The following is an 18362-nucleotide window of genomic DNA, read 5'->3' on the forward strand; positions in this document are numbered from 1 at the left end:
ATGCATGCCCTCGATCATATCTTTGCATATTTTTGTTACCTAAAAATTTATATTTTGTCCATATTATTTTTTTACATTTTGTTACCTTAAAAGTTTATAAATCAGCCTATCCTTAACTATTTTTGCATATTAACCCCCCATAGTTTAGATTCCTGGCTTCATCCATATATATATGCTATCACCTTTGTGTATTTGGATGTGTAACTATTTAGTTTTACAAAATGTATACAAAATCGTGTATTCAAATTTGGAATATAGATTTCATGTTTCAGTTTCGTGTCATGTTTCATGTTCTTGAAGATGAACGTTTCACTGCCCAAAAATTTTGTTCAACATCTTCATACTCCGAGAATTAACCTACGTAAGTTTTGAAATATCTCCAACTATTACATATGCAAATGTTTTTTCTTCATGCATAGGTTTTGATACATGTGTTTAGTATATTATTTAAAATACTTAGGCTCCGTTTGGAACCCGAAAAATAAGAGAGAATGTGAAAATAATAGAGAAAATGAAAATGTAAGAGAAAATAATAGAAAATATGAGAGAAAAATTGACGGAAAACTAACGATGGGACCAGGGACGGAGCTAACTCAGGTCAAGGGTGGGCTCCAGCCTCCCTCAAATTTTTTTTATTTACATTTTTTGCCCATTTTCAAAAAGTTTTACATTTTTTACCCTAAAAAAATTTAAATTTTTGACCCATTTTAAAAAAATTTCATTTTTACCATGAATTTTGTTTAATTAGCCCCCCTAAATTTTTTTTATTTACATTTTTTCCCATTTTTAAAATGTTTTACATTTTTACCCTAAAAAATTTACACTTTTGACCCATTTTTTTTTAAATTCATTTTTACCATTAATTTTTTTAATTAGCCCCCCTCAAATATTTTTTATTTATATTTTTTACCCATTTTTAAAAAGTTTTACATTTTTTACCCTAAAACTTTACACTTTTGACTCATTTTTTTAAAAAAAAATCATTTTTACCATGAATTTTTTGAATTAGCCCCTCTAAATATTTTTTTTTCAAATAAGCCCCCCTATTGAGCTTTTCTGACTCAGTCCCTGGACGAGACACACAAATGTGATCCACTCATATACAAATTTAGAGAGATTCTCATTTTCCATTTGATTTTCGAAGGAAAATGAAATCCTCATTTTAGTTATATACTTTCCCTCGCATTTTTCATCATATTTTTTTTTCACCCTATTTTCCTCAATCCAAACAACCTAAGTAAAATAGGAGGGATTTATCACTTTCTTTGCCCTCCTATTTTTCCGGTTCCAAACGGAGCCTTAAGGTAAGCATCTATTTTATTGTAACTGCTTCATTTATATTCGAATACCGAAGGTTGGGCCGCGGCTTGAGGACATATACCCTTGATTTTTTGTTGATTCTTTTTTACCTATTAAGTTAAATTTAGAGAAATACCAACAAGCTTGTAAGTATTTATAAAATGTATTTGTATATTTGCTTTTCCGTACACTTAGTTTAGAGCCATTTCTTGATATATAGCTAACATTATTAATTTGTGTATTGAAGAGGCTTCCCCAGAGTTCACGCCCCAACATGGAAAAGCTTTTTCAGATTTGGTGACCCTGAAGCTTCCCTCGGCCTTCGAGTTGGAAGGTAGGGTCAAAAGACAAGACGATGAACAGATATGGTTGCGCGAGGGATGGCCGAATTCGTGGCCTATTACTCCATCGAGTGGGCCACATGTCGGTGTTCACGTACAAGGGAAGCTTGGTGTTTAAGGTCAACGTATTCGATGAGACGACATGCAATGTAGATGATCACCCGCCCAAGTGAAGAGATGGAACATCGAAGAAAAAAAAGGGAGGAGAATGAAAGAGCCGTACCCGTTCCTGTTCCTAATCGGTGCTCAAAATTCATTATTGTCCAATGTAATAGACAATTAATTGAGCAAGAGCGAGACCAAAACTTGTTTGAAAGTGGCCCGCAAATTCGTATCCTAAAAGCTTCATTTTTTAGTCGTGATGCAACTAAGATACATCATCAATATGTTCATCATTTTCTATAGGCGAAGTTCATAGACGCGACCTACAAGACGAACCGAAATACTGCAACCCCTAAATTCTCCGAGGGTTGGAAAACTTTTGCCCATGACAACAATTTGGATGTGGGCTTCTCTCTTATTTTCTAAGGGATGTGCGTCAGTTTCTCTTACATAAGTTAGCTGCAAAATTTGTAAACATATGCTCTAAGCCATCTAGAAATGTCTAGATATTTGTGGCTATTTGTGTAATTTATTAGATGGAACATCTAGAAAAGCCCACTAATAGTATCGTCAATGATTTGATTGTATATTTAATTAATTTTGATAAAAATATCTAAACTATTAATATTCTCGTTCAAATCTCAATTCTTTGTTTTAATATATATACATTTAATAGTGAATAAATGTACACAAATATTCCCCAACTTAATAGCACTTTTTTTAGGTTCTATTTTTCATAAGGTTGGACAACTATATTTTAATTATTAAAGAAAATATACGAGCTAAGTTTATTGAAATTCAAAATTATGATCAAGTCAAAGGATTGTTATATGTGTAAAGATTCGTACTGCTGATTTCATTTGTGTTACTAGTGGTTTTTTTTATTTTTTATTTTTTTATCAGAGGTTTAGTACTTAAAAAGTGGTTAGTTTCTTCTATTCATAACGCTGAAACGTGGGGGACCAGAAACAAAGAAATACCCAAAAATTTGACTGACATTTTCACAATTGAAAAAACGTGAAATGATATAGAACAAACAGTAAACCAGCAGATTGAGAACAAACAAAAATGATCGAACACGTCATCGAAAAGAACAATTCTGCGAACGTGGTCGAGAGCGACATGTCGTTGCGAACAGGACACGTGGATGCTTTTGATGAGATCGATGACGTAAGCAAAACATATCCCATCCTTGACGTTACGTCAGCAAGGCTAATCCCTTTGCTTACGTGTACACGGCGCGCCGGTCGGTACTCCACCGTCACTCGTTTATAGATGACGTATCTCTCACTCTCGTGGGCCCCACTACTTTTGATCATATTTTTTTTCAAATTTTATTAATAATTTATAATTTCAATTCTCTACTGTATAATATACGATATATGCGTTGCCTAGTAATTTCGAGCGTCTACATGCTGAGTACTTACTACTTATATTACAATTATTGTTAATGGTAATTATTAAGAGAGAGAAACAAAAAATCTTAGAAAGATGATTGATTTGATATTATGGTCTCTGGATAAGTCTCGGGTATATAGAAAGAAACATATATATTTGCTTCGAATCAGTTATAATTATGATTTATTATCATGATATGAGTAACTTCTGATATATGATATATCTTGGTTTAGATTTGCTGCTCTAACGGTTGTCTTGATACATGCACAAATTTGACGAAAAATAATACATACATGCTCAAATGGACTGAAGGTGAAAAAACTCCGTCCATGGCAGGAAAAAAAAAAAAAATCAGTCCTTTTTGGGCTGGATTCCGTGGCCACGGACATGCCAATTTCACCTTTTTTTTTACTGGAATTTGTTTGTCCGTTATTCAATTTTTTTTAACGTAATTAGGAATTCCATGCTGTACTAAAATGATATATTATTCTAAATTTAAAATCGACCAATATTTAAACAAAAAAAATTACCATCTTATTTTTTACAATGTAATCCACGGAAATCAGATGATATAAAACAAGAACAAATAGTAGTAATCGTTCTTTACTTTGTAAAGATAGATTTATGTGTCTTTCATTTTTTTTTTTTTTAAACTTACATTATTGAGAAAGATTACATGATATATTAACAGTGCAAATTGGTCAAAATTACATAACTTAGGATAAATTCTAAGAGAGTATACATTTCTGCAGTCCAAAGGGTTCGAACCCAAAACTTCTCCGTCGATGTATGTGTGAGATTACTGCTAGACCAAACTAGTTATCACATATATAATTTAACTCTAAAAACTATTGTTTAAACGGGGCAAACAAATTTTCTGTAGGGCAACCATGTCAAAATACCCTTTAAAATAGAAATTTTAAATAGACAAAATGGAGTGAAGGAGAAAAATTTGCTATCTTTCCAAAGTTTGAATTTGTGTAAAGAAAAATTTTAAATTTATTTTTTGAAAATTTCTCAGATAGACGGATGGATCCTATTTCGGTACGTTCCATTTAGTCATGTTTAGTTGTTTCCCAAAATAAAGAACAATAAATTATTGCCAGTGTAGTTTAGTGGCCATTTTGAAACATAGAATTGCAAAGTAGTCATTGTTTGTATAGTTTTTGGTTTTGTTTTTGTTAATTAGTCAGTCAACATTATTATCCAACAAAAAACGACAGCATTACCCTCACTCTTTTACACGAAAAAATGACTTGAAAAAAATATAGATATTAATAATAAGTATCCATTAAACTAGACTATACAAATCAGCTAACACGTAACCAAACATCATTTTATTTTAGCAGGAAAACAATTTATTAGTTAAAAAAATATAAAAAATCAAGAAAAAAAAATTCATGAGGAAGATGAATAAGATTATTAACAAAAATTAATGATTATAGTATGAAAAAAACAGAATATCAGTAATTATTAACAATTATAAACACTGCATATTTGAAGAAAAACCCAAAAAATGAACGATATCATATTCGACAAGGGACGACTACCTTATTAACTATAATTGATGACTATTAGATGTGCATATACATAAGAACCTAAAAAACGCAATTAAATAATTAATAATTATTATTGACTATTAACTGCACATATTTGAAGAAAAATCATAAAATAAACAATACCATATTCGACATCGTGAAAAGAAATATCAATCAGTGACTAAAATAAAGAAGATTTTGAATTCAAACGTTCTAGTCAAACACAATTGTTTAAATATCAACCAGTGAATAAGAACGAAACGTAATTTGTGACGGAATTCTTTTAACTTCCATTGTTCTAACCCTAAAGCATATACGTCGAACCCATTTTTTTTAATGTTGCCATGAGGAAATATGAGAATTAGAAAATAATAATTAGAGATACGTTGAAATTAAGGAATTAATGGATTGACTTTTTAAACTAGTTTAAGCAAATCCCCTTATTTAGGAAATTATTTGATTCTTTTTTTAAAAAAAAAAAATCTGATTTTTTAAAGGGCATATTAGGTATAAAGTATTTAAACTTACTTGCAACATCAGTCAGATGGCTAATTTTTTTTTAAGTGAAACGTTGGTTAAAATAACCAATGAAATTCATACGTTTCAACTTTTGAAACTTTCAAGTGGCTTTGTTAGTATGAAATCTCATAAAATTATTAAAACATTTTAAATTAGAACACAATTATTCTCTTTTCGTTTTTTTTATATGTTATTTTTAATACAATTTTTTTTTTTTTTTTAGGTATTAGAATTTATAGGAGCTTATGCAAAATTGCAATTATATCGTGAATAGGCACAAACAAATGCAGCTCCCATTTCCTTTTCACAAAAAAAAAAAAAAAAAAAAAAAAAGAAGAAGAAGAAGAAGAAGTTACCATTTCAATTTCCGTAAGAGAGAGAGGATGCTAATGAATAGAGGCCAATTAGAAAAAATGAGTTTGGGGGCAACGCTGGTGACGTAAGGATCGTCACCCGCATAGTATCTGTGACGTACAGCACTACGTAACCGCCGTTGACGTTAGAGTCTTCGTCTCTTTATATATTCCATTTCCAACTCCCCAACCTTTCTAAAATACAAGAAACACACAAACACATTTCTCTCTCTCTCTCTCTTCTCTCAAGAAATAAAAACCCACGCGCCACCTCAGAGATTATGCAGCACGCGATTCCCTACAGAACGTGGGTCCCAGGCCCGGCGGCCGTGGAGCAGAGACGCCCTCCGGTGGCCGGAGCGGCGACATCGGCCGTGTCGGAGAACGCGGTGGTGGTGTTCGGCCGGCGAGGCTGCTGTATGTGCCACGTGCTCCGGCGACTTTTCCTGGGCCACGGCGTGAACCCGCCGGTGGTCGAGCTCGACGAGGACCGCGTCGCCGCCGTGGCCGAAGAGCTCGCCAAGATCATCGGCGGCGACAAGGCGGCGTCGATTCAATTCCCGGTGGTGTTCGTCGGAGGAAAAGCTTTCGGAGGTTTAGAGAGAGTCATGGCTTCGCACATTTCCGGCGAACTTGTGCCAATTCTCAAGGACGCCGGAGCTTTATGGCTCTGATGATCACGACTGGATTTAATTCTTGTTTTTTTTTTTTGGGGTAGTTTCGCTTTCTCAGCTGTGTTTTGCGTTTTCCGAGAAAATTCTTTGAAACAGACGAACTCAGAGCTTGATAGGTTGATCGATCTTATTCAGAATTTTGTTATATGGTGTAGGAAAAAAAAGGGCCTTTGCTAAACTAAATATCTGAGCACAAGAAGCTCTTCTCTGTGTCCGACATTTTGTATTTATTTTTGTGAAATGTGTTTCGCCACAAGTCTCTGGCTTTGTACTAATTTTGTACATGATATATAATTTGATCTCACAGTTTTTTTTTTGTTTTTTTTAAAGGAACTCACAGTTTCTTCTTCTATTTTTCTATTTGAAGTAAAAGAGAAAAGATAAGAAATTTTGATAAAAATGCACTTAATAATTATTTTTCTATTAGTAATCAATTGAAATTAATAAATTTACAAAATAATAATTTTGTTATAAAATACGTAAAGAAGTCACAATTTACAAAAATATATGCAACTACCAAATTTTAATATTTTTTTTTCTAAAGTAGCAAATTATATATCTATATATATATATATTGTTAATATTTTGATTCGCAGTATCTTTTTTTTTTCCCCATGACTTTTGGCTATTTTATTAAAAATTTAAAACATTATCTATTTAGCTAATAAACTAATTTCAAATTATTATTTTGTATAATTTTTGTTTAGTTTATGGGAATCTTTGTCCCTAACTCAAACCTTTATTATGAGTTAGTCTGCTCAGTCTTTTTAATATTTATTTAAGTTAATGTTTTGTTACTACAAAATTAAATAAACATTATTTTCTCAATTTTCACTTGTATATTTTTATTTTTGAAAACGTAAAGTCTATTTTATTTCATAGAAAATCATACGAATTTATTTTAAAAAGAATCATACAAAATTATTACAAATGGGGTTCCACACTTCCACCAAACCTTTAAATCTGGAGTCCGTACATGTACATTACACATGCTGTTCGTTTTGCTTAGTGCTTATGGGGTTCATATCGGTGCAATAAATGACAAAAAAGTATCGGTTGAAAACTTGAAATTGCTGCTTCATGCTTACATATTATTTATATAATATATATATATATATATATATATATATATATATTAACGAAAATTCTCATTAACGGCTAAAGTTGGCTACAGCCACACAAAGATCTCGAACATAAATTGGACCCTCAATTAATAAATAATTGTTCTAAATTGAAACTGAAAAGCAAAAGACAGACAAACCAAATAAAGGATATAAAGATCTGATTAAAAAAAAGTAGTCTCGACTACGAACTCTTACAATTCCCTTCAATAAAGATCTTTTACAATTCTTTGAGTGAGCAAGAGCATTGTCATGAAGCAGACAAGCGCTCAAAACCATCGCCAAACTCAAGCACTCGAGACACTCCGAACCTAACAAAAGTCTAGACAGAACCAAACCCCCAATTTTTTCTCTTCTAAAAAACCTAACACCGATATGTCTGCCTAAGTCAAACTCAACAACCAAACTTATATTAAGCATATCGCAAACTTAAAGTAAACAGTAGGCCTTCAGCAGCCAAACTTAAACTACGAACTAGAAACTAAGCAAAACAAAATTCAAACAAACAACTTAAAACAAACCAAAGAAAGACATAATGATGATACCACACCCAGCCCCCCGAGCTATCTTCAGCTACGTCCATCCCAATAACCACTCGGACTTCGCCTCAGGCTAACTTGCATCATACTGGTCGGAAGAAAAACAAAAAAACAAAGCCCACCCAAAATAACGTTGGAGACAACGCACACAAAGCCGGATCAGACCGTTGTAGCCCATCTTGAACGGAGAGAAGACGCTTAGACCAGAGACAAACCCAGATTCAAATGCCAAAATCTCCAAAATTCAGACTCATATCTCATTGAAATTACGTGATCTGTGCGTATGTCACAGAATATGTTATGACGGATTTTGTGACAAACACCAAAATTCGAGTGATCAAAACGGAGAAAGCTATAAGTGCGAAAATATAAAGAACACATAGATTGGTGATCCAGTTCGACAATACGTGCCTACGTCTGGGGGGCCTTAGCCCGGTGGAAAGCAATCTACTATGATAACGTCGTACAATAAGGTTTTACACTAAACGACTCCCTCGCTAGCTACCAAACCTACGTCTATCTTCTTCAACAACAACTTAGGCTCCCCCTAAGCACGAGATCCCCTCGATTCCCACAGAAGCTCTCTCCCGAGACTTCTAACAGTGTTTCCCGATCAAAACAAAGGAAAAACCTAACCTCTTGCTTCTAATACAATCACCCGTATATAGGCAACAAAGCAGAGGTAACTGACACCTTAAGAGGTTGAACACAGGTCGTTCAATACTCAACTAAAACACAAAATAAAGCTCTAAAAAAGTGTTTCCCCAAAAGCGTGAGAAAGGTGTGTGAAAGGAGGACGCCTCATATAGTCATCGAAGCGAATTAGGGCGTATGAATCAGTTTCTGGCATCAGGGATATCATATCTTCAGATCCCTGGAAAATCTCGCGGATATTTGATGATTCCGAGAAAGTCGCAGAATATGTCGCAACAAAATCTGCAACAAATCAAATATTCTCTGCAACGTGAAGGCTCCACATCAACAACAGATATCCTCATTTTATGAGCAATTTTGCCAATTAAACATCGCCAATAAATGCAAAGTAGTTGCATCAACACTCATATATAAGCTGAATCCCAAGACCTTCCCGCAAAAATACCAATTCAGAACTGTGACTCCACCGAACTCCAAGTGAGGGCCGGTCGTCGTGTTGGGGCGGAGACGAAAGGAAGAACATGCATCCAGCAGCCGCGCAAAAGTCTGGCGAGGAAGGTCGCCGGAAAGAAAACTCTCGACGTGAGTGAACGCGAACTAAACGCCTTCCCTCCTCGTCAGAGTCACGCGAGCGAAGTCCAGGGGGAGGGGGGGCGACAGCGGCGGGCAAAGCTAGATTTCTGATGGGAAACTCGCGAAGAAAGAGAAAATGACTTAGGGTACGATATGTTCCTTACTCCTTTGTTTAGTGGTGGATTGCTTATAGCATGTATATAGTTAGTCTTCTTATTCCAAATCATTCATGTGTGACATGTTAAAATACTACTTCACAAAAAAATGTGTAAAAAATTAAAAAAAAAAAATTTGTGTCAAATTAGATGATCTCATCTAATGCACCAAATCTCGTCCAAGTAGTTATTACAAGGCGAGCTATATTGCGATAAGTGCAATATGATTTTTTATTTTTATTTTGAGGAAGTACGATATGATTATAAACTAGTTAAATGTAGTAATAAATTTTGATGTGTGTCGTTATGTGATTAAAAAAAATAAATTCCTTAAATGAATATCAAGTATAGCAGCAAACAAATACCTGAATTAATTAAATGACTAAATAATTTTAAGAGAAATAACAATAGTAAAAAGAATCGGGCGTTTTAGAAATTATAAATTTAATTAAGAGTATCTAATGACACAAAGATACGATTAAAGATTTATTCTCTCCTGCAACAATCCTATTTGATCTTGGTTAGACAATGCTTGCACAACTCATATAAAATTAATGTCCATAAAAAATTGACACACACGGCCAATAATCTCCGCAATCATTTAATAATAGCTCATCATGATGTGGGGCCGATAAAAAGCCCTAATTGCTAAACAACCTAGTGAACATGTGCCCTAGATTTAATCTAACAACAGCAATAAATTTTGAAAGCGAGACGAACGTAACAATAAAAATTCAACACACGTGATTCAATCTATTCGATCCAGTTATTATTTTCAATGCGTTTACAAGATCCTTGCGAAACTTGTGCCTGTAATCGCACCACTAATTACTTGCAATTCCATCAAAATTGCAAGTACGACCATTAACAATAATATTCATATCTGGGTGATCAATCCAAACATAATTAAACAATTCAATAACAATGAACAACTAGAAAAGAGAGAAAAACTTCAGTACAATAAATAAAAAGCAAAATCTATACTAAAATCTTCAATTCGTGTTTTGATATTTAAATTTCCCTTAACTGTTAAAAACCTAACAAGACATAAAAAAATAAAAATAATAAAAGCAATAGAAAAGGGAAAGAAGATAGAGCGAGTTTGGGAGTCGGGACGGTCTCCATGGGGAAACCGTCTGTACTGTCGCAAAAAGTTTCATTCTCTCTTCGTGGTTATGCGGCTCTTCTTTAGCTCTGAAAAATAGTCTCCGTGTGTTAGGTTGAAATCCCGAAGCTCCTTTTTAATTAGAATTCAAATGAGCTTTATTTGAGTTGAAATGAGCTTTTAACAAATCTGTACCGCTGTATAGGTTTGCAGTACCGCTGTACACCTATTGAATTTCACTCATGTATCGCGATACAGGTTTGATGTTACAACCATTGTTTTGTTATTTTTCAATGTGATTGATCCGTTTTCTTTCCAAAAGTTGATATTTAAGCTATAAACTCACCCGGAATCCTCCTAAACACATGTAAACACTCAAATCATAAAATATTCAATTACAAATGTGTCAGTGATTATGATAAATAATGTCGTAAAAATAATCACAAAATGCGCTTATTAAATTTTGAATTATTATATTAGTTAAATACGCTAAATTTTGTTGATTGTTTAAAAAAGTGTAATGTGCAACGCGGTTGCAAATATATGACAAGGGTGGGTTTACAAACGTGATGATATTATCAAATGAAAGGGAAAAAAAAGGATACGCGGGAAAATTTATACATATAATTATTATTACTACTATTAGGAGTATTTTTATATTTTGTACATGTTATTTGACCGACAAAGAGTTTTCATATGTCATATGTGCTATAAGCAATGAATGTATATAATGCGTGAGTAGATGGGGGAATAAATTGTTTTAAGAAAGAGAAATAAGGAATTGCAGTTTGGCACGTTGGACGGTCCCATCCATAAATGGGTTGATTCGAATTTATACAATTATACTCTAATATTATAAAAAAAAGAAGGGTCTAAAAGGAACGCCTGTTACTTAATTAATGCAGAAAAAAATGTCATTCTTTTTTGCCCCTATCCTAAGGCAACTATTACGTGTACTTATAGTTAAAATTTCTTTGTACACTATAGAAGATTTATTTCCTTCCTTGCCACAAGGAAATAAAATAACACTTTCTTTAGCAAAATAAAAAACAAAAAAACGGCAATTTGCAATTGAATTATAATAAAAAATAATATCATGTGCATAGTTGTACTTGTAAACACATGAATTTGCAAACCGTTTTCTATAACACCATTAGCTTTCTTGTATTAAATAAACATCTATAAAAGCTAAGTCTTCGTCACCAATATGGATCAACTCCAAAGAGTCTCCAAAAAATGATGAGATCACAAGTTTGTTTCTACGTATATCCTTACATATGCAAAATCTTATGTCGCTCTCCAAAATATATGCATATGTATGGATAGAGATATATATATATATATATATATATATATATATATATATATATATATATATATATATAATCGGTCAATAACTAACCTACATAACCTCATCTTCACATAGGGACACATGGGAAGCTCTCCTAAGCCTCAATTCATTTCCAACGTCTTAGCTGATTTTTTTTTAGTATCATATCATTGTCATCCACAGAATTCATGCGGACTTTGCAAATTATGGGTTGTGATCCACATATTATAACATGTATTTATTTACTTTCCTTTAAAACTACAATGATTGTGGTTTCGTTTCCACATTGCAATATACACATTAATATATATATATATATATATATATATATATATATATATATATATATTTTATCTCAAAAGTTAAAACGACAATATTCCATAGAAAAAGTAGAATAGAGTAATTTAAGTAGTTCAAATTTCAAAACTTCGCAACAAGTGCAAAATCAGCAATAAACATGCCTTCGCTAGTAGGAATGGATCTAGGTGGGCCAGATGAAATGTCACGCCCTCGAGAGAATACAAAAGAATGTATATTTCGTTTCCACATTTCAATATACACATTAATATATATTTTGTACATAAATTTAGTTATTACACAAATTGTTTATTTTTGTGAAAAATAAAATAAAAACGGCAAATGACCAATGGTTTATTATTCGCTAGAATTTCATCTGAAAATAAAATAAAGTTGTCGAAAAATGACCAATATGGTCAACGACAAACGGAAATTATCGATTTTTTTTTTCTTTCTAAAACACTCTTCGAAGTTCTAATCGCCGCCCTTTGCCTTTTCCCCTGCCGTAATTTCAATCATGGCTCCATCTGGTAAAAAATCACATCACTATTTATTAAATTGATTATTTAACAAAATAAAACAAAAAAAATACAAATGAGTCTCTGACAAGGGAATTTCTTCAAAAACTCTGGGTGGGAGCCCCGTAAATTGCTCAAAGTCACGAGGGTGTCAATCAGTGTGTTATCTTATAAGAAACAAATTTGGGGAATTATTGGAAGACTCATCGAGCTTCAAAGATATTGTTGAACACATTGAAGACAAAGTAAGCCTTGACTAGCTAGGGCATTGATTATGAATGAGTAGGCAACAAAGAAAGCTTGAGAACGTGGAGTGAATGGTGATTATGAGATGATGTAAAATGACCTCAATTTTGCTACTTTTCTATATGTTTACTAGATACACTTTTCTATTATCCAGTGTTTATATACTCACTTCTATCTAGATACTCATTCAACAGTGTTCAAGAATTTATTAGGATTGGTTATGAAATATCCATTGTTTGTATGTATTTGGTACTACTCTAGAAATCAGAGATTTAATATTTTTCACTAACCGAATTTTTAGACGATCAAGATTACGTTTCACATAATCAACTAATCAAGTAGCTCATATATTATATGAAATTTTTAGGGTTCTCAGGAACAAGTACAACGATAATTAACCTCCCCACCAAACACAATAAAATCTTCGTTAGTGACTACATATTTCCTATTATTTTGACAACGCAATCATCTCCAAGTTCACAAAGTTAACAATCGTCTCCCGCCAAGATAAACCTCTACAATTCAACTTGATGAGAGAATGGATTACAACAACCTTGACCTTGTTGAAGTGGTGGAAAGATTAAGAATTTTTTTTTTTTGTATTGGTCTCTAGTAGTGCTAACAATTTTTTTGATGAACATCGTACATGCTTAGCTCCAAATGTGGGTCAATTACCAGTAATACCCTTAAGTATATGGTAGAGTAAATTAGTAAATAAGGGTCAAAGACACGAGTACCTATTGTTTCAATTATTTTAACTAAACAATTTCACGATCCTAAACTATGAATACCCATACTCAAAATGTTAAACACGAGAAAGAACATGACCAACGATGAAGATTGAGAGTTCAGATCTTGTTTTAGTACTGTCGGAATATGCTCAAGTTTGCAGATTATCTCCAAAAATGTCGCCTCTTACTATCTCCAATGAATTGTAATTTAAGTTCCCTTTAGATCAGAGATCGCTCTCTCTTCCACGCGATCCTCTCTCAAAGATCGTATAAGCAAAATAAACACAAGTTACTAACAGCTCTCTGAATAATTGAAGCACATAGATTGAAAGTAGCTCTCTCACTCGTTGTTGATGAAGTTCCCAAATAAAGAGAGATGAGTAAGAGATAATTCGGCCATGTGCAACTAAAAGAATTGGGTAATTAACAAAAATCCTAGGCGAGTTTTGTTAACACAAAAAAACAAAAAATTTCAGCCAATCAGTGGATCGGAAAACTAAATTCGATTGTATCTCCAAATTATATATCGGGACTAAAAACAAAATATCGTTAGTTCGATTTACCCAAGAAAGAGCACGTTGACTCAATGACCCGATTGTCTTGACAAGTAGTTGGCTCATAGTCTTGAACAACATAAAAGTTTTGTCAAACTAATAATTTTGCAATAGACGGTTTAGCATACTTATTTTAAAAAATATAAATAAAATTTATGCGCCAAATTTTGGATTTGTCCGCAGTGAATTATGTTCAAAATTGGTCAGGTGTTTTTTTTCCAGTGTGTTCATGAGCGGACCATTATGCGGAATGGACAGTAAGTTTTAGATTCAATAATTTAGAACCCACTAAACATCACATAACCAAAGGACAATGTGAGTAAGCAAGTGGCGCTTCGTCATAGACGATATAGAAGGATTGACCAATTTATAACCCGTCTATTAGTCTTGTCTAAGTTGGGGCTGCCATATATAAAAAGCATATTTCACTTTGTTTACATCTCTTCCCAAGTATTTAATTAATATAATAAATTGACAAGCCTAATCGCATAATATATAACTTGTATATTTTTATATTAGGAACAAGTAGTGGACTCGTAATCAATTGCCCTCTCTTTTGGATCACAACAAGTGCTCTCAATCCATTGCAGGTCAAACCCTAGTAAAATGGCCGGCAAAACCAGTGAGAAGATAAGAGTATTTATTTATACCTACCACTCGATCCGTTTTCCTCTACAAATCCTTTTTTTCCACTACCTTTATGAATCCATGATTACAACATAATACTCTTGTTTAGTAGACAAAGTTGCAGCTTATAGATATGGTTAATTAAATTGATGTAATCGAGGAGAAAAAAAAATATTATTTTACCCAACATGTCAAGAATTCAAGATTAATGAAGTTCGAAGAGACCGGTCCCAGTTGTTATCGAATTTGCATAAATTTTTCCCATATCTATAAACCCTCACACTAATGATTGTGGATAATTTAATATAAATATATATAGCGCGCATACACGTAAGAAGAGGGGATAGAAATGGTGAGATTGGTAAAGTTGACCGATGATATATATAATCCATATTTATATCCAGATATTTGAGAAGGAAGACATCATCTGTCACTATCATATAATTTAGTCTGCTAAATATTAAAATGTTATGGTCCCAATATCGGATAGGAATCTATCACGGAGGTAATAAGTCCATAAAAATCACAAGCAGAGATGTATCATTGTTGAACGTTGAAGATGATGGAAAATTTATATAATAATAGTATTTCTCATAATCAACATGTTATTAGATTATTAATGATTAAAAGAATACTTGAATCAATCTTCGTCGATCACCACTTGGTGTGGAAAAACTTTGAAGATCGGTGATCGGACGAACACGAGCCGAGTGGTATGTGGTCTTCCTTTGCAAAATCACTTTATTCCTCGAACGAGAAAACTGAAGGCCTAGCTCTATATGGGAAGAGTATAGACGATTTTGATTTGTATTCGGGAACCATAACCATTGTTTATCTTTATATATAATTTGATAAGGAATTACATAATTCCCTTGATCAATTATATTTAGTATCCACCCATTATTTACATATCAATTACATAATAATTATCAAAATTAATTGACAAAATAAAATCATTCATAAATAGTTATATCATAATTACATAAAATATAATAGCTTTGGAAATACAATTTCCTAACAGATGACTATTACTTTTTTTCATAATAAAGAAAAAAAAATACACAGCAATATTGCCATTAGTTACTAGTTACAAACATACAAATTTATTTTGATGAGAAAAAAAAACAACCACGAACTAATAACGTACTTTATAATTAATTAATACAATCGTCTAATGCTAAAAATGGAGATAAAGCATGCCTCCATGCAATACACATATCAAACTGAATTACCACTAAACCTAAACTAAGTTAAACTGAATTACCACGTCATTGAGATGTGTTTGTTTTATAATATCAATATTTAGTGGCGTCCTGTTTTTAGTCGTGCTTTTGTCTCCTTTCCTAGTCTCTTCCGTTTGCATACTTTATATTTTTATAAACTTTAATATGATTATTATCTGTTTTTTTTAACATATAAACGAGACTTTTTTTAACAAGTATAGAAGTCACATATAAGTACTATTTTATTGATTTACGTCGAAATAACCATAAAAAGTAATTAATGTAACTATGTCTTCTTCCTAAAATTAAAAAAAATGACCTGGACTTGGATTATCTGATTGTATGCTTCTGTACTCCGACGCCTCTACTTTGGAATATTATTTTGGGCCCTCAAATGTGATCTTTGACGACTCCCAAAAGCTTCTCAATTGAGCATCACTTCACCATATATATGCTGTTTACTTTTTATATCTATGATTGCTTTTTTTGACAACCTTATTCGCCAACTAGTTTGTTTTTTTTTTTTTTTTTTTTTTTTCAAATTAAAAGGAATTTGTGGAATCCAAATTTCATCGCACAATATAGTGCTCATTTAACTGTTTTGAAATTATTTTATTTTTATTTTTTATTGTATGATAAAAAAAAAATTGACCAACTGTAATGATATTCTTTGACCTTCGGCTTTAACTAGTTCCTATGATTGCCCATTACCTTGTTTTCACAAAATGAATTAGTCATACTCATATCACATGGTCTGCGATGAGGACATACTTCTGATGTAGAATCGTCTGAGGTTTGAAATTGGGTTTTTCTTATTCGTTTTTCTCTAAATTTTCTCCGACCAAACTTGGATGTTTGTGATTCACATTACAACAAATTATTTTTAGATTCGCTCGAATCAGACGTAATTAGTCGTTGCTATATACAAAAAAAAAAAAAAAAAAAAATTCATTTTGTGTGTTAATTAAAGTCATCATCACCACACGTCGAAGAAAAATAGAAGGAGACATCAATGACTGTGATTGCATGTTGCTTGCTATTTAAGCTATCTTTGTATTTTGGTTAAGTTGGTTAGATTGAAATCATTCATTGTACCCTTTCATGTTGTACACACTCTGGGAGTTGGGATTAAGGGAAACACAAAGGATCATCAAGGAGACAAAAGATCTGGAATATGGGATTGGGTCATACATTGATCGGGGAAAGTTCTTTTGGGGATTGAATGATTCTCTTTATACTTGGGATTTAGTGTGAGTGACTGAGGGTGTATTGATCAAAGAAACAGTGGAAACCGAACTATAGAGGAATTTTGTGGATTGGGCTTACGCTAAACCTCGTCAACAAATTTGCCGTGTCCACATTATTATTGGTTTGTGTGTTATTGAGTTATGTTCTTCTAACAGTGGTCTTTGAGCTTCGGTAAAATCTACTATAAAAAATCTCACTGAAGGCGAGCGAAAGAATGAGTCAAGAACATAAACTGGCATAGTCAAACGAACAAGTTTAGACTCCAAGTTCTCATGAAGTAACAAGAAATATATGAATCAAGAGCAGCTCGAGACGTTTGGTCTACATCAACAAGATATTTCAATTGGACCTCATTCACCAACAAGATATTTCGATGGTACATGCGACTGCTGAATCTAGTGAAGGAAGATTAGCGCATTGTTGACACAACAAAAGCTACTCAAGGCAAAAACTACAAGGTTAATTGACACCCATAAATTTTTTGACAAATATATCAACAAATTTTCAAAGAAAAATCTATGATTCTTTGAAGATTTATTGACATCCAAAAATTAATCGATAAATATGTCAACAAATCTTCAAAGATATCATTCTTAGATTCTTTGAGAATTTATTGACAAAATGTCAATAAATATTCAAAAAAATTCCCAAGTTATTTGAAGATTTATTGACATTTAGAAAAATATTGACAAACATGTTAATAAATCTTCAAATGAAAAATTCTCATATTTGAAAAACTTAAAAAAAAAAAGACACATTGAAATGATATTTTTAATCACTTGATTTTGCAAAAAACATATATTTAATATAAATCCGTAAACGCTAAGAATAATAATAAAAAAAAAACAACGAACAACGTCAACATGAAGAATAAACAAATATGAAAAATTAAATGAACCCAACCTTTTCCTCTAACCAGTCCAATGTCCGTGAGGAGGAAGAACCTTACTAAGTCGAGAGAGAGAGAGAGAGAGAGAGAGAGAGAGAGAGAGAGAGAGAGTTAATGGTGAATGATATTTTGGTGCATTAAAATTTCTCCCATTGTCATAATTTTAGAATAAAGTGGAACTGATATATTTTAGTTAAAAGGTTTTTAAATAGTCGTAGTTTTGAAATTATCCCCCAATATTTTGGGTTTAGTAGATATAGTGATAATTACTTATGGTAGCCATATTTTTGTATCTTATCTCAAGAATATCGTGTTTCAAGTTTTTTTT

At 32.5% G+C, this 18362-nt stretch overlaps 1 protein-coding gene across 1 annotated transcript; it reads left to right on the top strand.

Moving 5' to 3' along the window:
- Window positions 1-5753: 5753 nt before the first annotated feature.
- On the top strand, window positions 5754-6546 carry LOC149385894 (glutaredoxin-C9-like). Its single transcript, XM_089627507.1, has one exon. The coding sequence runs from the start codon at window positions 5832-5834 to the stop codon at window positions 6222-6224; it is 393 nt and encodes a 130-aa protein (XP_089483633.1). The 5' UTR covers window positions 5754-5831; the 3' UTR covers window positions 6225-6546.
- The last annotated feature ends 11816 nt before the right edge of the window (window positions 6547-18362 follow it).

The sequence above is a fragment of the Urtica dioica genome, chromosome 9 (assembly GCF_054948205.1).
Source record: "Urtica dioica subsp. dioica isolate 48M chromosome 9, U.dioica_male_clone48M_v1_H2, whole genome shotgun sequence".
Taxonomy (NCBI): domain Eukaryota; kingdom Viridiplantae; phylum Streptophyta; class Magnoliopsida; order Rosales; family Urticaceae; genus Urtica; species Urtica dioica.

Coding starts and splice junctions, on each gene's coding strand:
- LOC149385894 (XM_089627507.1), top strand. CDS start 5,832: ATGCAGCACGCGATTCCCTACAGAACGTGGGTCCCAGGCCCGGCGGCC.